This window comes from Xenopus tropicalis, chromosome 3 (assembly GCF_000004195.4).
Source record: "Xenopus tropicalis strain Nigerian chromosome 3, UCB_Xtro_10.0, whole genome shotgun sequence".
Classification (NCBI taxonomy): Eukaryota; Metazoa; Chordata; class Amphibia; order Anura; family Pipidae; genus Xenopus; species Xenopus tropicalis.
The window spans coordinates 37,804,160-37,825,208 of record NC_030679.2 but is presented as its reverse complement, the minus strand read 5'-3'; the positions used below and the strand labels follow the sequence as shown (position 1 = coordinate 37,825,208).

The window sequence follows — 21,049 nt, the reverse complement described above, 5'->3', positions numbered from 1 at the left end:
GATGGTGAGGAGGGAGGGAAAAAGCGAGTGCTGAATGGAAAGTGAAAGTGACTGTCTGCCCCACCAATATATGATTGACACCTGGGATTTTTAAATGCCTTTAAAATGGGTATGATTGGGTTAATAAACCCATAAAGAATTTAGGTTTCATGTCTGTCTTACCCCAAACAATCAGATACCTTACAGTCTATACATTTAGACAACTACATGGTACGACACGGAAATACTTAAGGAACACCCACTTTTAATAGAAACATCCCAGTACTTTCAAAACTTACAACATCAAGAAACCGACCAGCAAAATTGTGGACCCCCAGGAGTCAACCAATAAACAGAATGTTGGCCACACTTCAACAATGAAAGTTAATTCTCACAAGGCCCAGGAAAACTAAGTATGAGCTGAAAGTTTTTAGTTTTGTTATTAATGTTCAAATTCAAATGTTACAATTTTTCAGAATTTTACTACTAACAAGATGCAAAGGCAAGATGACACATTTATCAACGTTGTAACAGATATAATTGAAAAACTTGCAAATTCAAAAAAAAAAAAAAAAAAAAAATGTGAGGTTAGAACTTACAACAGAAAAATTCTCCAACTTTCTATTAATTCCTGTGGAATTTATAAAAGTGTATTTACCAAATGGTGAACTCTATGTTTCAACCATTGATAAATATGCTTCTAAAAATCCCATAGGAATGAACAAAAAGTGGGCAAACTTGTGATGAGCGCTAATCTCACATTTTGATAAATCTGCCCCTAACTGACCTATTTCAGAACAAAAAAAAGCCATTTTCCCCCTCCTAGCTTTTGTATCGCAGCCAGCCTTTAACAAGGACCCAGTGATATTACTCTACTAATCTAAAGTTGAAAACTACTGAAAGGTGTTGGTCAGATTAGTCTAAAAGCCTGATAATCCTTCCATCACCCCCACCCCACCCCCCAGCAATTACTGTCATCAATAGTGGTCCTGCAGTTACATGCTTACCTCAGGCAAGACCAACAATGAGGTAGCTTCTTATGTATAGAAATATGTGTAATATAAATGAAAACATTGTAAGACTACCTCCATTAAACATAGGGAATATTTCCTTTACCTGCATAGCCTATATATTTACTGTACCTGTTCACGATGACTTGACTTTGATGTTTTTTGACTGAGAGATGGGGAAGAACCTTCAAGACGTTCTTGACTGCCATCTAAAGTGCGTTGATCAAAAAAACTCCTGCGTTGCACACCAGCAGTTGGTTCCACAGCAGAGCGCCGCCCAAGAGGTGAAGTCTTTCCAAATCTATCATTCCATGTTACTGTGGCATCATAGGAAGATGAAGCTCCAGCTGATCTCCTCCGTAGGTACTTTTGTGAACCATCACCAGAACTGGTTTCAGATGAGTAGATATTCCACTCACTATAATTTGGCAATCCCGATGTCCTTTCCATCTGGAATTGTGGATTGCTGCTGGGCCTTTGGTTTGTTTTCCTTTCCATATATTCAACAAGCGCATTATGCTGGATCTGTTTGAGTTCTGTCTTAGAAAGGTTTGAAGATGAGGCAGTTCGTTCTTTGCTCTCCAGATACTTTATCTTATTTGCAGCAACATCAGAATCACTCATCTCCCTTTTATTTGCGATAGCAGGTTCCTCCTTCCATGCAAAGTTAGATTTTTGAATCCCAAGGTGATCTAATTTCTCTGGTTCTGAATAACACAGCTTCTTTTGTTCCTTTGTAATCCGTTTCCGACCTCCTATTCGAGTAACTGCGACCTTTTCAGCATCATCTTTGTTGTAGGTGCTGTCAACAGAGTTTTTTGTTTGGAGAAATGCCGTCTCCTCATTTGCACTGGATGAAGAATAGGATCGAAAATGATCAATGGTAGGCCTTTTGGGTGGATTCAACTTGAATCTGCAAGGCAAACTCATCTGCAAGTCCTTTCTTTTAAAAGAGGTTTCCCTCAATACTTTCTTCTGGGCAACCTTCAGTTTCTCAATGTAGTCATTCATTAGGCACTCTTCTGCTGAAGAATTTAAATTCCCAGAATTCCCACCCTCTGCAGAGTCATGGAGATCAGCAAGTTGTGTTAGGCTTTTATTCTTGGGGAATTTATGGTTATCTGGTCTTGGCTCGGTTTGTTGTAGTATAGAGAAGTTATTCGTTCTTTCAAATGTCTTTGACTCAAGCTTGAGTTTTTCCTGTTTAGCTGGATTTGTATTGTGTACAGGGGCTATAAAGGCACTATGCCTTCCTCCAGCAAGATGATACAGCATAGGTGTTGTTGCCTTGGTAATCTTCTCACAGTTTAAATCAGACAGGGGATGGCTTTTAGATTTTTCCTGTTGAATATGCTGAGATAATAGGGGAATAGACTTTACAGTTGCATCCTTTTGAAAACAGAGTGTATTATCAGCTTCGAGAACTTCATTCTTAGAATTCAAAGCATTCAAGGGAGGGCAAGAGGCATCTTTATTAGACTCACAATATAAAGTCTGGCTTGCCCTTGTATTAAGTCTTGATTTCCTGATATCCCACTGCTCGACGTCATCATACTCTGCGTCCTTAACTGTTCCCTCAGAATTATAACAATGAGGGTCTTGACCTGGCTTCATAATCCAGCAACCCCCTTTATTGTCATGAGCACCAATTTTTTCAGACACAGACTTTTTAAGGGAGCGTCTTATGTTTTTAAAACTTGTCCTTACATCTGATGCATATTGACCTTGAGAAACTGGACCCTCTTTTGTCAGATATGGGCTGTCTCTCTCTGTGTTTTCTTCATTGCTTTTTTGTAGATCGTTTCCCTTGGAAAGGTCTTTGCTCGTTCTATTTGTAGAATGTGTGTTTCTGAACTTGCAGCTGACCTCATCCGGCAGATTCTGAGTACATGAGGTTTGTGTCTTGAGCTCTCCTTCTGTTTGAAGAACATCTAAGGATCTACTAAAATAATGTTTTATTTCCATATAATTTGATTGATTATACATTTGGTTTTCTTTTTCCTGCAAACTGCTTACTCCTGTAGGACTGTTACGTTGGAGGCCATATGCTTTGTGGTTAGGCATATATATACTATTAGAGTGATTCTGCTTATGCTTCATATTTATGGATTCCCCATAAGTCCCACTGAACTGGTCAGAACCAAGGTTAGTAAGATAGTTATCCAGTTTTGCTGGTGAAGTTTGATGCACTTGTGATGGGTGGTCACAGCTGGCACTGCTAGTTCTTCCAGATAGTGCTACATTCGAGCATCTATGTCCTGACAATATATCATGATATACACCATCCATGTCTACTACACTAGGATTATAGATTGCTCTTACATATTCAGAGTCCATGTAAGAAAGCTGTTCATCATTAAAGTGACAGCTGTCATGCTGAAATGAGTTTTGGTATTCTGGAACATACGAACTGCCAGAAAATGAGCTATAGGCCGAATCCACCAATGTGGTCATAGATCTTATGGGGGATATTCTTTCAGAATGTCCCAGACCTGCAACGACTCCTGTACTTTTTATGTTCCATCTCTCAATTGCATTACCAAATGATGACATCACTAATCAAAGCCCTTGGAAACTTTAGATATTTACTTAAAATTCCTCAAAATGTTCCTGGAAAATGAGCATTTTCTTCTGCGTAGCTCAAACACAAAGACCTAAAAGAAAGCAGAATTTAATTATTATTATTCATGAACATATGGGTTAGTACACTCTAATTGTAAATTAACTGTGCTTTAAAGGAGAACTATATCCTAAAATGAATAAAACTTAAAATGCCATATTTTATATAATGAACTTATTGCACCAGCCTAAAGGTTCAGCATCTCAATAGCAGCAATGTTTCAGGTCTTTACAGTTGTCACAGGAGCTCCCCATCTTGGAAAGTGTTGGTGACACAGTGTGCTCTAACCAGCTGCTGAGAAGCTAAACAGCCTTATATCATGACATTTATATTCTGTATATACAGTATATTGTAAGACGGTCCCTAAGCTCAGTAACTGATAGCAGTGCAGAGCATGGGCAGGGAATCAACAGAAAGGAAGATGGGGGGCTTATGGGGCAATTTGGAGGCACAAAACGAAACCCACAACAGGGTAAAAACTATATTACAAATTAAATATCTCCATGTAAAGGGATAATAGTGTAGCGTACCAAATAATGATAGAGACTCGGGTGTAGAGACCCTGAGCCCGTCTCAAGTGCAAACAATCCCAATCAATCGTAGAAGGTTAACAAGTCAGGAAAAATCCATTTAAATACAAAAAGCTCACCCAAATCCAGGAGTGGTCCGGGTGCTCAAAGCCCCGAACCCGTAACCGAAGGGGAGAGAAAGTCACAAAGCTATAAATAGAACTTCAAGAACGACCGGACACAGGAGTCGGCTAAAAGGCGATCTTTATTCTTCCATTTAAAATCAAAGTGCCTAAAGGGCTATGGTTGCCTTGGGCTGGTAATAGAGGAAACCAGCTGTGATCAGAATTAGCAATTGGTTCTGATACAACAAAACTAAGATTATTCTGCCCACTTTTTAAAATTGGTAGCTTGAATAGAAACTAAATAACCGCTAAATGCAAAAAATGCTTTCTCGTCTCTGCTTCATGTTTACCTGTGCCAAGAGGATATTCTGCTGCTTTCCTGTAAGACTCGACTTACATAAAATGATGGTATTGTTTTCTAATCTGTTGAGTGGTTTAGTTACCTCGTGAAAATCTGTCACTCAAAAATGTGAAAAATGTTCCGGCTCTATTGGTATGCAGAGATCAGGGACAACTTATACATTCCAACTGAGTCTCGCAAACGTGTGGGAAAATTAAAGACATATTTTCTTATGTATCCTTCTCCAGAAATAAAAATGGGATACGTGATTATTAAATTCATCCTAGTGGTCAGAACAAGGCATTTTTTTCTTATTACAAAATATGATACAGCACAATTAGTCTAAACAATGAGGTCCTTTATTCCTGCCCCCATGTTTAAAATGAAAATACCTTAATAACATTTATGTGTGAATATGGAACCCACATTGTCACTGTAAGAAACGTGCCATCTGAGGAGCATATCAGCTGAATTAGGGGACACATTTTTACAATACATTCTAAAGTGACAAGCTCAAAAGACAAAGGTGACACCTGAAGCAAATTCTGCTCCCAGGACAATTTACTAAGAGGTCAGTTAAGCTGCAAACAAGCAGATTGCCCCAGATACCCGCCATACAAGGGCAGATAAGCTATCAACTGAAGGAGCCAAACCGGCAGCTAAAATCATCCTGTGTATGGCTATCTCGGCCCTCTCGGCTGCTCAGGGGTTGACGTTACCATAGTATCACTATGTATAAAGGCAAATTTGGAGTGAAGGACGATTCTGCTTAAGGATGCAGAGCTAATGAAATGGTGATGCTGAATCAATGGTCTACTATACCTTCTTTGTTTCAAATTTACTTTGTAAGGAAACATTTAGGGACAAAATGATCAAATTAGCCCAAAATAGCCTATCCTTTTCCCATATTGGGAAGTAAGATCCGCTTGTTTGGTGACTTTGCCAAACAAGCAGATCTTATAGTGAATGGCCAGCTTCAGGCAGGCGGTAAGGACAAGAGTGTATCTAAGCGCTCTTCCACTTGTGCCCCCGGGATTTATAAATGACACCTCATGTGTATAAGCAGTCCAAACCCACAGAAGAACTGAACTGGAAAAACTAATAAGCACATCTATACAAGGAAATAATACCAACAGTACCTCACTTGATCTTCGGCCAGGTTTCCGCTCACCATATTCAAGTTGATTTTTAAACTAACAAACAATCTTAACTAGACACTAAAGAAAAATCCTTTCCTCTCTGCCGCTACATGTGGGAGTGATGTGCCTGGGATTAGTTGTTCAGCCAGCAAAACAAACACAAACCTGGTTAAAAATTAGCAAAACTGACCAGAAGAAGCCACATTACACTTTTTAACCATTTCACTGCTTCTACATCAGGTGAAAGTTGTATTTCTAGAGGAACAGGACAAATGACATTCCATTTATATGTGTCAACTCATATATTTCTCTGCAAGTCTGACTTGCAATTCATATACCCACATACACCAGAGCTGCCAGAGCTTTCAATATTAAAACTGATCCTGCCAAAATATTTAAGGGATTCTGATGTATTCTAAAACGCAGCAAACTGTAACTGATCCTCTAGATAAAAAAAAAAAACCTGTTATGTTAATGAAATGCAATGTAGAAATTTCATACCTATGTAGTTACATCTTACTTGATATATGACACGTGTCATTCATTGTGACTAAATGAATAAAAAATAGCTTATAGACATTATTCCCATCTGTGTTCGGGAATACACATAATGTTGCATCTCCCATATACAACCATTTTTCACAGTAAGTAGATTTATAAATATCAACAGTAAGGGTGAAGGCACATGGGGCGATTAGTGACTGATCATGGCGACTTACCCGCCATAGGTCGCTATTCAAGTTGCTGGGACAAATTGCGGGCCATTATCGTTGCGCAGATTAGTCGCGGCTACTAATCACCGTGTGTGTCTTCGCCCTAAGTGTTTGATACCAACATGACAGGTAAAGCTCATATACAATGATATGGACTGAACAAGGGCTGCTCCTGTATTTGCACGGTTTTCATACTGTTTGTTTACACCCATTATATGATATCATGGGGTGTGACCACAGCTATTCTTTAAGGCCAGGGCAGGCCCACATACCAAGTCTATACTCATCTTGTAACATCATATAAGGTACAGGTATCGGACCCCATATTTGGAAACCCGTTATCCAGAAAGTTCCAAATTACGGAAAGCCCGTCTCCCATAGACTCCATTTTAACCAAAATGATTCAGAATTTTAAAACTGATTTCCCTTTTTCTCTGTAGTAATAAAACTGGACCTTGTAATTGATCCCAACTAAGATATAAATAATCCTTACTGGATGCAAACCAATCCTATTGGGTTTAATTAATGTTTTATTGATATTTTAGTAGACTTAAGGCATAGAGATCCAAATTACGGAAAGACCCCTTATCCGGAATACCCTTGGTCCGAGTATTCTGGATAACGGGCCCTATACCTGTACTTGGATCTCCCAAAAACGTTTATATTTCATATAATGTACTGTATCACTGACATCACAGGCTAATTCTGCCTTGGAATCATATCATATAGCAAACAAACAATCCAAAATCAGGAAAACACACCGGACAGTAATCTGTAGGCTAATGCATTTCTGCCAGCAATGGATCTTAAGGTGGGCTCATACTAGGGCTGATAAAAGCTGCCAATGGACCAATTCAGCAGCTTATCCACCCCATATATGGGGCCCTCCGACAGGCCTATCTGACCGATGTCTGGCTGAAAATCATCCAGATGTCAATCAGAGAGGTTTGGTTTTCCCAGTGAGAACCACAGCCGACGGCCTGTATGGTGGTAATAATGATCCAACTGTTTGGCCCGAGTGCCAAACATCTGGATCAGGCAATATTGCCCTCCTCAAGGTGGGCATATTGGGGAAAGATCTGCTCGTTTGGTAACACAGACCAGCTTATTGGCCAATGTATGGAGACCTCCATGGGGCCTCTTTGACCAATATCTGGCACAAATCAGACAGATGTAGATCAGGCAGGTTTACAAATCCCATCGGGCGAGAAACACATCAGCTTGTTGGAGCGGTCCTTGCCCCAAAGCATGCTTGTACTGCACTGGGATCCAATATCACCTACCTCATGGTTGGCATATTGGTAAAAAATCTGCTCATTTGGGGAGAGTGGAACTTTACATATATGGCCAGCTAAACTCTTAGTAAATCTTCAGCACCCCCTATCATGGCATTGCAATGGGGACTTGTTTGATTGAACCTAGGAATTTCACAGGAGAAGCTCTAAAGCCAGGTTCCCAGCATGTACGAGGGTCGCATTTCACCTGAATTTCTATCTGTTCAATTCACAATACAACATAAAAAAAAATTGCTGCAAAACATGACAGTATTTTAGGTCACTGCCCTTGGGAACCCTGTAAATTTGATCCGTACGTTAAGATTTATAATTGTGTGAAATACAAAGCAGAGAGTGTTACCTGCTCAGGAACATTATGTCATGTACATGGTCATGAGTTACTTATTTCTTATCAAAGTACAAACACCATAGGTAAATATTGGGCCAAATTCCTGAGATGCCTGCTGGCACACAGTCTATATCAGCAGGCCCTGTCCACTGCATCGGAGGGACTTTCAACACATTGTCAAACAATGTACAAACTGATGTAAGTGACTAATTCACATTAATCATACATGGCAAATGCACACACTACTCACAATGGACATTTAACACCAGGCACGGAGTGGCAATCTGTGAATTTTTGCAAAAGGCTGCTGTAAGATGCCAGTCCCTATATATTGGGCTGGTGGGGGCTGTTTGGGCCTCAGGGTACTTAAAATGGCAGGGCATATTTTGAATCCTAGTCCTGGCCTGTTTCACACCATTTAAAACCTCACAAAAAATCTCAAAAATGGTTCTTGAACCAGCTTGAGTGTCCCACCTACATATCTTTCAACTTTGCCTTCATCAACCTTAAGGATTTTCTAGGAACAAAATGTAGAGAAATCCACTGTGTTGCTCTAATCTGGCTATAGCCCATAAAACTTATAAAAATAGCACCAATGCTGACCTGCTCTCCAGTAAAGGAGTTCTCATCCACTCTGTAGCAGTTCTCTTGGTTTGTGCTCAAGGCACAGAGTGCTAGGGTCCAATTGGATGACCATGTCCTGCCAGATAAATGGTGGGCATAAAATGCTTAATGCTTGACATGCACTGCCACTGCCCAATGGTCACCAAAGGGTGGTTGTCCAATCCCATCCAGTGTCTAGGGTAGCACTGGACAAAAATACAGCCCTGACCAGTGCACCCCTAGATGTAATATCCCTGAGAATGTCATGGCCAACAAAGAATGGGAAGAGGCTAACAAATAGCAAAACCCCAACTATCATGCGCTAAGTGGATAGTAGAAAAGTACCATTTTAATTCTGTGAGAGATATCTCATCTAGCTGCATTTTTTTATGTGCATGCCTCAGGGCTGTATACTGTATATACTCAAGTATAAGCCTAGTTTTTCAGCACCCAAAATGTGCTGAAAAATTCACCCCCGGCTTATTCTCGAGTTGGGTGCCATGGGCCCTCCAGACTGGCACCCTCTGTCCTTTGTGTGCAAATGAGGCCAACCGCAACCAGACCCTCCAGTGCCCTGGCCGCTCCCAAATTCATCTTCATCTCCCATCCTCACCTGTCCCATTCTTCACTAGACATTACACTTTATATTCTATATAAACTATATATAGTTTTGAAGGATTTATCTCTTTGTTTTAGCTTGGTTGCTCATTGAGCTAAGGGGGTAGTACTCTTAAGGCATCATTGTTGATACCATATTGTTTTTGTTGACCCTCTTCTCCACCAACAGAGCTAGTTTACTGTTTTTCTTTAAAATAAATATTTAAAAACATATACCCCACTGATGCTTCATTTAATGTAATTTTATTGGTGATATTTTGATTATTGAAACTTAGCAGTAGCTGCTGCATTTCCCACCCTAGGCTTATACTCGAGTCAATAAGGTTATCCAGTTTTCTTAGGTAAAATTAGGTACCTCGGCTTATATTCGGATCGACTTATACTCAAGTATATACGGTATGTCCTGATAATGCATATTTTGCCCCATCCATAGCAGAAACTCTGCGATAACGTGGTTAATATTTTACCAAAGTCATAACAAAAGGTGTTTTGCTGTGTGCACATTTTTAGCTCTGAAACAGATATCAAGCATTTACTGACCTGCCAGGAGAATGCCGGGTACTTTGTGGTTAGGGTTGGCATTAGAACGCCCTCGAAACAATGAAATGCCTGTAGAAGCCAAACATCTACTGTAAATCTTGTCAGCCAAACAGAGCAAATGTCAACACACAAAACAAAGACTTCTCTCTAATGAGTAAAAATATGTTTAGAAAAAAAAAAGTAACCACAGCCAGATGGGAATGTAGAAGTCCAATTAACAGCACAACAGATTAGCATTAGTTACTCTGATAAATGGAAACTATTTGTATTATGTATTTAATCAGACATTAAGTTCCATAACCCCCAACAATCTGAGATAACCGTGCTGGGCAAAGTGGCCTTGTTTTAGTTATTTCTTTCAAAATCACCAGTCTTCCACAACAAATAATTAAGGCATTACTATATATAATCCTGCAACTACTGCATCAACATTCATGCAGGTTCTGATCATTTCCTGTTTGCTCTTTAGAGTTTGGATATACAGTATCGGTATTTGTGCTAGTTGTGGATGCACAGCTGACCAATGGGTCATGTTTGCAGATCTTCTCCCATGATTTGAGTGCTATACACCTTTGGTAAACATGAGCACAATACATAGGACTTATATTCTGACTACTTTTGCACTAACTGAAAATTGTTGAAATTTAGTTTTCCTAAAACTCACTTCCCCTCACCCCCAGTAAAGAGGTTAATCTGTTTAAAGGGAGATAAAGAGCTCTGTATAAACAAAGCCAAAGCTAGGGTTTGGCACCTTATGATGTGGATAGAGATGCGGTTTGGTGGTTCTGTGGGTTTGCAAGTCATGGGTCGGCTTGTGGGTCTTACCTATAGTAACTTTTACTCATTTAAAGGACATGTCAACTCAAAAAATAAATTTTTGCCTAATAAAAGAAAACATAATTCTAAGCAACTTTCCAATGTGACGTTTTAGTGCTTTAAGAGTTATTTGTAAATGTAATTGCTATTGAAAGCAGCATTTGCTAAACTCCTGGTTGTTTCTTTTTAAACAATGTTGCAAAGATCAGTCTCCTCCAGCAAGGCAGGTCTGTCAGTCTGCCGCCTTATGTTACACTGTTTCAATAGTCAGGCAAATACTACTTCTAATAACAAATACAAATAACTCAAAAACCATAACACATTTATAATGAATGTATACTGCAAAGTTGCTTAGAATTAGGTTTTCTTTTATGAAGCAAAAAAATTGTATTCTGGGTTGACTTGTCCTTTAAACATTTCTAAATGTTTATCACTTTTTTTTGCCCCTCTTATTTAATTACTGCTGTGGGTCTCGTCGGGTAGCCTGTCCAAACGGCAAAAATGAGGGTCTGGGTTTAAAAAATTGGGCCCATGCAGGAATTTAGCTTAAGCTACAGCCTTTGAGCCCTGATAAAATAGCAGTTCATTATACAGAGAGGGTATCTGTAGACTAGGGCTGACTGCTAATATGCATTCTTGGATACCAGAAGAACCCTAGCAAGGTAAATCATGTCTCTATGTAGATTTGACCTTTGGGCTATATGTTATTAAAGGTCATTTTTAAACATACAATTTTACCATAAGACAAAGGGTAACTAAAACCTTTATGGACATGATCAACAGCTTTACATTAGAGCAGCAGGAGAAATCAGAAAGCATGCACGCCCATGTAAAAATAGAAAGAGACATCTGTATTTTGAAGATGAGCCTGTTTTCCCATCCTGATCCTGTCTACATTTCTCTGCTGATCATGATGTACTGTACGGAACAGAACAAACCATATATATTTTAAGACTCTGCAAGGATATTACTGCCAAAAATCCTACACTAACTGATGGCGTGGGGTTACTCTGCACTTCCCTGCTTTTTTCCCCAAAAGGCAAAAACCCCACCAATACTGCAGAATTAATGATTATTAACAAGAAAATACAAAATGCCAATATATTTACAATGCTGTACAACAGAAGGCTATACACTAGGGATGCACTGAACCCATCACTTTCTCATTAAACCATATAGCAAAGTCATCCATAAAATATTTGGCTGAATACTGTGCATACTGACAAATTGTACCTACAGTGGAGGAAATAATTATTTGACCCCTCACTGATTTTGTAAGTTTGTCCAATGACAAAGAAATGAAAAGTCTCAGAACAGTATCATTTCAATGGTAGGTTTATTTTAACAGTGGCAGATAGCACATCAAAAGGAAAATCGAAAAAATAACTTTAAATAAAAGATAGCAACTGATTTGCATTTCATTGTGTCACCACACAGGAATGGCAACCAAAAAAGAGCCTACTATGGATTTAAAAGATAAATCCAACCCATATGCCTGCCCAAGATTGATGTTTGACAGCATTGCTGCATGGCATTCCAAGTAGTAAAGGGACACCATTTACTTCTCAGTCTCAGCCTTCTCTTTTATTCTCACCAGATTCTTAGCCAGTTTCTTCCAAGGCAACAGATTTTGGCACCAGCTCTTGTGCTGATGACACACTAGACATCCTTGGAGTAATATGACCCATAAATGAAGTTAGTGCACTACTGTGAGGGCAGTGAGGTTGGGGAATCCCCTTCCTAGTGGTGTTGCGACGGCAGATTCTGTGAATGCCTTTAACAGGGGCCTGGATGAGTTGTTGAACAAGCATAGTATCCAAGGCTATTGTAATACTAATATCTACAGTTAGTATTAGTGGTTGTATATATAGTTTATGTATGTGAGTGTATAGATAGGTAAGTATGGGTTTGTGTGTGCTGGGTATACTTGGAAAGGTTGAACTTGATGGACTCAGGTCTTTTTTCAACCCTATGTCACTTTGTTCTAGAGAAAAGGGGATTTGTCTGAATAATGTGGAACCTGGGCCAACTGCAGAGAAGTAGATCTCACTGAACCCTCATTTGTAGTGGCTTATAGTTTTGTGACACTCCTTTTATCACAAAAGCCTGCACTAAAAGATTGCCATTAATAGTTTATAGCTTTGAGTTTAATATAGTGTTCAGCTTGTGAAACGCAGACAAATCCAAAAGAGTAACAGCTGAGCAGACGCCTCTGTGCATTAGGTCTGTGAGACAGCAGCTGTGTGAGGTCTGCAAACCTACACTTTCTGCAGAGTTGTATATTGGCATATTGGCATTTGTGCTTGTGCCATTCCATGCCACATGTGCATATAAAGCTAGGTGATGGCCTCCCAACTCTAGACCTCCGATAAGGTGGATAAATACAGACCAAAGTTTAACTGCTATTGACCACAAAAGAGTTAGATTTAAGGTGGCCGTACATGCAACAACTATGATCTTTCCCACAACCATTGGTTGTAGTAAAGATCATTCTTCCACTCTACTAACGTTAAGGGCTGAATCGGCAGATATGCAAGTAAAAACAAAGGAATTCTTTACCCTTATCTGATGATTCCGCATTAAGTTTATGATGTTTGGGAACCTTCAAAGCGCCTGAAATTTTTCAGTCCTGCCCAATCGATGAGGCAACCGATATCCAAGGTTTTTATCGATTTCTGTTGCCTCATCTCCCACCATACACACACTAATTATCGTAGTTTCATACAATAAGGTCGGTGCATGTATGGCCACCTTTAGACCTTACAAATGACATGAAAGGATGGATTTGATACACAAGGGTTGTTTTCACACCTATGTTGTGACCAATAAAATATAATAAAACGAGAATGAAAATGGAATCTCGGCATGTAGTGCCAAAAACATGGTATGAAATGATAAAAAAATTTGTATATCTACTCACACACCTTGTGCATGTTATATAAACATACTTCATAGAAACTTGCAGTTGTTACATATACCGGGAAATTAATTGTAATGTAAGAGCAATAACAAACAGGGTAATTGAGAGCATTTTGTATCCCCCAAGATAGGAGGGAAAAAATCACACCCCCTCACCTGAAAGCACTAGTATGTGCAGATGATGAATGTACCAGTGTGGGAGATTACCAGTCAAGAGTTTTAAGGAATAATCACATGCATGAAACTGAACTGGGCGTGAACTGGGGTGATTTGATGCATTTTTTTCCCAGCTCAGGGATTCACAAACACCAGGCAGCTTGTCTTGTGTATTAATAAAGTCTGCATCTTCAGACTGAAAAATGGTAGCAGAGAATAAGTCATGTGCCATTAAAACTTAAAGTGGATCTGTCACCCAGACATAAAAAGCTGTATAATAAAAGTCCTTTTCAAATTTAACAAGAAACCCAAATTCATTCTTATATTAACACATCCAAACCCATTATAAAGGCATTTAAAAATCCCAGCTGTCACCCAAGGGACACGTGGAATTATAACCAAATTCACCACTTCTTACAAGCTAATAAGCCCCAGAGATGGAATAGACCTCTGACCCCATGGGAACAAATTATGATAGACTCAAAGATGATTAATAAACCACTCTCTAAAGCATACTGGTACTAATTAAATGCCATGCCCTTACCACCCAGGTCATTTTGTAAAGCATGGGACAAGGAACTTGCCACCAATATACCGGAGGAAGCCTGGAACAGAATCTTTAGTACCATGCATAAAACATCCAGAGCCTCTAGAACAAATGAGGCGATCTTTAAGCTGGTAACAAGGTGGCATTACACACCGGCGAAACTAAGTAGAATGTACCCCAACAGTTCTGACCTATGTTGGAGATGCAATAGTCACAGAGGTACTCACACACATATATGGCAGACCTGTCCCAAAATACAACAATATTGGCTTGAGGTTTTGGGTTCAATAAATCATATTACGAAATTCAATCTCGATATTGGAGACCCCGCACTAATCCTACTTAATGTCCGCCTACGCAGTAATGCCACCATCTCAGACCCTCTTACGCTACATTTACTACAGTCAGCGAAATCAATCATTCCAAGAAAATGGAAATCTATAAACCCCCCATTATTCATAGAATGGCTAGCCAACACAGAGGATATTAGGCAAATGGAGGAAGTAACCTTCATGATACAAAATAAAAGCCACCACTATAGGAAAATATGGACCCCCTGGATAGAATATCTAAAATCACTATAACACATTATCGAAAGACAGCCATCTACAAAGGGCATTCTACAAGTAAGATTCACAAGGTATAGCTAACTGAATATTTACTGGAAAATGCAGAAATGGCTTGATGACAGCTTGCTTGAAAATAAAATTGTAAAACAATGTAAAGATTAACATTTGCAATGTTCCCCTCCCTACCCCTCCCTTCTTTCCTTCTGTATCCCCTCCCCATATTTACAAAATGTTAAATAAAGAATTTTCAAAAAAAAAAAAAAAAAATCCCAGCTGTCAATCATACATTGCCTGCCCCGCCTCTAGGCAGACAAGTACTTTAAAGGAAAAGTAACACTAATTCTACCTATTCTACCCTGCACCAATAACTGCCCTATCCTGCAAACCACTTAGTATTTTAAATGCTTTAATAGAACATACCTGCTAAAACTTGGCTTCCTGTCAATTGAACTACGTCAATACGGCAAAGGAAGGAGTTGCATCCACTATGCAACGATCGATTGATCGAGCCTTGCCTGACTCCTTCCTATACAGAAAGAAGGCTAGGCTCGATCAATCAAAAGTAGAATAGCTTTTTTACTTGAAAAAATGTAATGTTACATTTCCTTTAACTTTCAATTCAGCTCTCAGTTTCCCCCTCCCTCCTAACCATCTAATTATGTAGCCAGTGCATGGGCATGGGCATGGGCATCTGGTCCTCCATTCTGGTCATACACAAGATTTTGGGGTGATACAACACTTGCCTTAATAACAGTGTCCACAAAATGGCACCTGCCTATTTGATGTGATTGTGTAATTCCAGGACTGAAGGAAACAGGATTTATATTGCTTATTACTTAAGTGAAGTTTATTTTGCTTAACAAACACAACAGAAAAGAATTTTGAATTATTTCTTAGGGTGACCCCTTTAACCCTCTCTCAGAATGATGCTAAAAAAATTTCAGGTGGTTTTCAATTAATATATACTTAGTTGTAGCTAGGTTCTCCTTATATTGACAGCTTTAAGGGAATGTCACTGTTGGCTCACTCACAAATAACTGCCCCTAGGTTTTGTTATAGAATATTCTTTTAGCTCAGCACAAAGCCAGACTGGAGACCTTGATATTGGAAGAAAGCAACTTGGAGGGATGTTGTTACAAAATGATTCCATTTCCAATCACGCTGACTCTGCAGTCCACAAGAAAGAGGAGACAATAAAATGTGCTATTGGTCAAAATTGAAATGATACTGCTACTTACCTAGATGAAACAGACTTGACAGAAGAATTCACAGCCCCACTGAAATGAATACTAAGCTGAATGAACTAGCAGCACCAAGTCTGCTTCATCTCTGTGCAACATTAGTATTGTATCAGTATGCTCAAAATGCACTACAGAGATTTTTATAAATATAGCCTTGATCCCCTTCCCACTGCTCAGGCTGGCCTCTTCTTTTCTGGGCGCTGACCCTTCCACGGCTGCGCTGTCCATTCTGCATGCATGCTGAGCAGGGAAAAGGCCTACAGACACACTTTATTTCAGTTCTCCAGCGTACTGTACAAGAGTAAAGGTGGCCATACACACTAAAATCTGCTCACTTGGTGATCTTCTCCCGATACCCCCACCTACGGATGGCCAATATTGAGCTAATTCAGTCATTTGGCTCCAATGCGGTCCCCAATCTGACGGAAAAATCAAACCTGTCCAATCAAGATCTGGCTGATTACAGGTCATATTTTGGTAGGGCAGGCCCGTAGGTGCCCATACATGGGCAGATAAGCTGCTGAATGGGTCTAAAGCAGTGCTGTCCAACTTCTGTTGTACCGAGGGCCGGAATTTTTCCGACCTACGTGGTGGAGGGCCGATAATCGAAGCCAGTTTTGACCACTCCCCTTTTTGAAACCGCACCCACTTGAAACCACACCCATGTTATCACATGACCATACCCATATTAATGGTTGTAGTACAGCAAAAACCTGCCATACTCTGCCTGCCCTACCCTGCCTGTGTGTGCCATACTCTGCCTACCCTACCCTGCCTTTGTGTGTGCCATACTCTGCCTTCCCTACCCTGCCTGTGTGTGCCATACTCTGCCTGCCCTACCCTGCCTGCGTGCCATACTTTCACTGTGTGTGCCATTCTTGGCTGGTTTGTGCCATACTTGGCCTGTGTGTGCCATACTCTACCTGCCCTACCCTGCCTGTGTGTGCCATACTCTGCCTTCCCTACCCTGCCTGTGTGTGCCATACTCTGCCTTCCCTACCCTGCCTGCGTGTGCCATACTTTCACTGTGTGTGCCATTCTTGGCTGGCTTGTGCCAAACTTTGCCTGTGTGCCATACTCTGCCTGTGTGTGCCATACTCAGCCTTCCCTACCCTGCCTGTGTGTGCCATACTGTATGGCACACACAGGCAGCCTACAGTGACACAATGCTGGCACTGCTCCTACAGTCTGCACAATAACTATATATTAAAAAACTTTTTAATTGCAGTACCACCTCAGTATATGTTCTTTTTTAGTATGCAGGGATTATTTGTGGGTTTCTACTGCTCCTGAGGTATGAACAGGGGAACAATGGGGGCAATTACAGCCTGAGCCTGAGGTGTGAACACTGCAGGGGGAGAACAATGCAGAGATTAAAAGGTGTGAACAACACAGGGGATTACATATTTAAACAATACAGCCTGATTACAGCCTGAATCTGAGGTGAGAACCATGCAGGGGGGGCAGTTAATCACAGTACTGATACCATTTAAAGCTTACACAAGAGTAAACCATCAAAGCAGCCAGACAGGTGGGGGGCCACACAGAGGGGGGTCGCATGCGGCCCGCAGGCCGCCAGTTGGACAGCACTGATCTAAAGGATTGATATCAGCAACTAGAATCGGCCAGTGTATGGCCACCTTAACCTATACAGAAGCCATGGCACTAAGGGAAGGCAGGGTTGTGCAGATTTTGCAGCAGAAGTCTCTTATATTTACTAAATAAGTAATTGATCCATTATTCAAAAAGCTCTGAATTGCAGGAAGGCCATCTCCCATAGATCACAATTCAAAATTAAAAATAATTTCCTTTTTTTCTGCATTAAAAAAACAGTACCTTGTGCTTGATCCTAACTTAGATATAATTAATTAATAATAAAGGAAACTGTATCATTCTCTTAAACAAAAGATACAAAATCTGTTTTTATTTGAAATTGAACTGAACATTGCCTGTAAAAAAGTCAGCTGAACAATATTCCCTTCCCTGTAACTTTGTATAACACCTGTCATTGGTCAAATGGTAAAAGAAACCAAAGTTCCACCAATTTCATGCTTCACAAAACCCTATACAAGATGATCAAGGGGCAGGGAAACAAGAATACCCAGCAGGCCTGCTATAAGACATGCTATTTTTCCTACTTTGCATTCTGATTTGTGGATTGTAATAAAATACTGGCCCCATAAAGAGGCAGTTTGTCTCTAATGCTATTAATGGGCCAAAACCTACTTTAACTTTCGTCAGATGCTTCCCCCCATGGTTCTGCAGGAGGCTAAAGAACCTACAAGAGATCCTGTTGCACACGTAACATAATGGACAAAGGAGCCTTTGTGAGCTCATCTTAAATAAATTATAAAACAAGGCAAGCGGCATTTAGTTACGGAGAAGATTCAAAATAGCTGTTATGGAGGCCGTTCTGTTTGGCCAAATCCCCCTGCGATAAGAAAACTGCACAGTACGGCCTTCTAATACGTTTCACATTTCTGCCTTGTTCATCGAGTTATATTATAAACAGAATCCTTCTATGGAATTACAAGATCGCTCCATAAGCAGGGGACGCAGGAACTGAACAGGGCTCTTTGCTAAAGTATCTTAAAATTAAAATTTGTCCTTGGGTATTGGATATTATAAATAAAATGGGATACAGTGCAGTGATATGGTAGAACATAATCTAATGAAATATACAGAACAATATCTCATCGCCTGACTATAAGTACAAGGCAAGAAAAATACCTAACAGGACTACTCAATAGATAAAGTAATAAAATGCTACTGCATAATAGTGAATACATGAAATGTCCACAGGACTACATAATATTTTGCCACTAATCTAAAATACCCAGTATTCTTGCAAACCCCATTACTCGCAAGCATTCACTACTCAAAAGGCTTTAAGTCATGGTTCTCAACATGCCTTTCAATATTTATTGTAGAATAACTGCATTTGCTGCCGTAGTGAAATAACAGAATAGCTGGCCATATAATGGCTGGTCTAGTTGGACAGGCATTCTTGCTATTCATGCAGAACAGCCCCCTCACGCCCACAAGTGCCACCCTAGGCTGTTGCAGAATATGCACTATTTGTGCAGCATGCCATGCCATCAAAATGAATGGAACTTACAGGGAAAATACTTAATTTTTTCAGAACCATGTTGCACCCTATGGCACTTGGACATGGAGGCCCCATTCATTGAAACCGTATTTTGGAGGAAGAGAAAAAGGCACACTACACAAATGCATTTTTTAACAGGGATGGAGAAAAAATTTGCATAAATGTGAACAATTCCAGCTTCTTTTGAAATATATTATAATATATTTCCCAGCAACCCTGCCAACAGCCATCAGTAGGATTTGGCAATTGAAGTTTAACAGCCCTTAGGTTGGACACACCTGAGGCCCATATTAGAATATTAATTAAATACTATTATGCTTTACAATTAAAAAAAAATAATTATAAAAAAAGTCTAATTTTGAACTCTATGAAAGTTCTTTCTAAGAAGTGACCTCTGTTATATTTCAGCATGAAAGAAGCCTTGGGAACAAAAGCACCTGTCAACAAAATACCAAAAAAAAAAAAATAACTGGTATCAAATTGAGCTTGGCATGTGCGAAGCGAGAGCATCTCCGTAGCAGCTGGGTGAGAATCCCAAGGCATTGTGTGCGGGGATCACTTGATGCTAACCAAGGAGAAACTACATCTGCTCTTATAATGGCATCTGAACCCACGGGCACCGAACCACACAGCAACACACCACAATACCTGGAAACCTGTATCAACATTTCTGAATCACAGGATCAGTCATTTCATAAAATGATTTTTCATATTTACATTTACAGTTTGGATCAGTTTGTTTAGCTCCTAAAAATAAAGTATTTCTTGAGAACACCCGCCCCATATTACATCTGCTATCAGTGATGTGCGGGTTGAGAAAAACTCAACCTGCACCCAACCAAAACCCTACCCGCCCCGGTTTCCCCCCTCTATTTATAGACCCGTGCCTGTCTGCCCCGCAAGGATGTCACAAAAGGGGCAGGGCATGCTGGGCACGCATCTATAAATTCACAAGCCTGAAGAGGAAGTCAGCAGTGTTAGGTTGCAGGCAGGGAGGGTGAGTAGAAAAGCTCGAACCCGCCCACGACCCGCAAGTGATGTGCCAAGGTCAGCCCAAACCCACGGGTCCCATGGTTATCGGGCCGGCCACACATTACTATCTGATCAATTTCCCTCTATGGCTACAGAGCAGCCTATGTATACTTATCATAGTAGCGTTTATGAAGGCAATACACAGTTTTACCAGTACATTATATACAAATGCTCAGAAAACCCTTAGGTCTCCAATATGGTAGGCAACCCCTCACCCCAAGAGAGCCCAGAGCAATGAAAGAGGCAGCCTAAAGACCTACAGTAGTCTTGTCTTCAAGGGTACTTCATAACTGCATCAGGATGTTAAAAGTTTTATGTACCTACATATAAATATATAAATATTAATCAAATGTTGAGAAAGTAGAGCTTTAACCCAAGAAGTCTGCCTTACCTTACAAAGAAATGTCATATCATCTCTTTCCTAGAGCCAACAGTAATTTGACAAAGTTAATACAAATAAAATTCTATTGCATCATAACAGCTGATACATAAGAGAAAAGAAGAGGTTTCTCAACAATTTTTCAATTGGTCAATTGGGAGTAACCCAAGAGTCTGACAAACCCCACTGTTACAGAAGAAGCAGACCGTAAGACAACTTGAGAGGCAAATTTGGGCAACCATAGCAAAGCGTATGCCATCCCACCGGCGATTTACATTCTTGCCGGTTGAATGGCATTGTGGCGAGATTAGTCGCCCGCGGTAAGGAAGATTTGTCGCGGGGCAACTAATCTCACCGTCTGCCACTGCCCTAAAGGTTCCCTAAAACAAACTGGAACAAAGGCAGATGCATAAGCTAAAGTAGTGACAGAAAGCTAAAGCAGGGTGTATCATGTATCATGGC

At 40.1% G+C, this 21,049-nt stretch overlaps 1 protein-coding gene across 3 annotated transcripts in view; it reads right to left on the bottom strand.

Moving 5' to 3' along the window:
- The window catches only part of shroom1 (shroom family member 1), a 45,044-nt gene that overhangs the window by 13,624 nt on the left and 10,371 nt on the right, over window positions 1–21,049 (bottom strand). Inside the window, exons 2-3 of one of the 3 annotated variants that reach the window (XM_004912831.4) lie at window positions 9,820–9,888; window positions 1,122–3,643 (exon numbers count right to left, since the gene is read on the bottom strand). In XM_004912831.4, coding sequence (XP_004912888.2) covers window positions 1,122–3,542 — 2,421 coding nt within the window. In that variant the 5' untranslated portion in view covers window positions 3,543–3,643; window positions 9,820–9,888. Of the gene's footprint in view, window positions 1–1,121; window positions 3,644–5,722; window positions 5,845–9,819; window positions 9,889–21,049 lie in introns of those variants that run through there. The other 2 variants (XM_004912832.4, XM_002935260.5) reach the window with 2 other exon arrangements.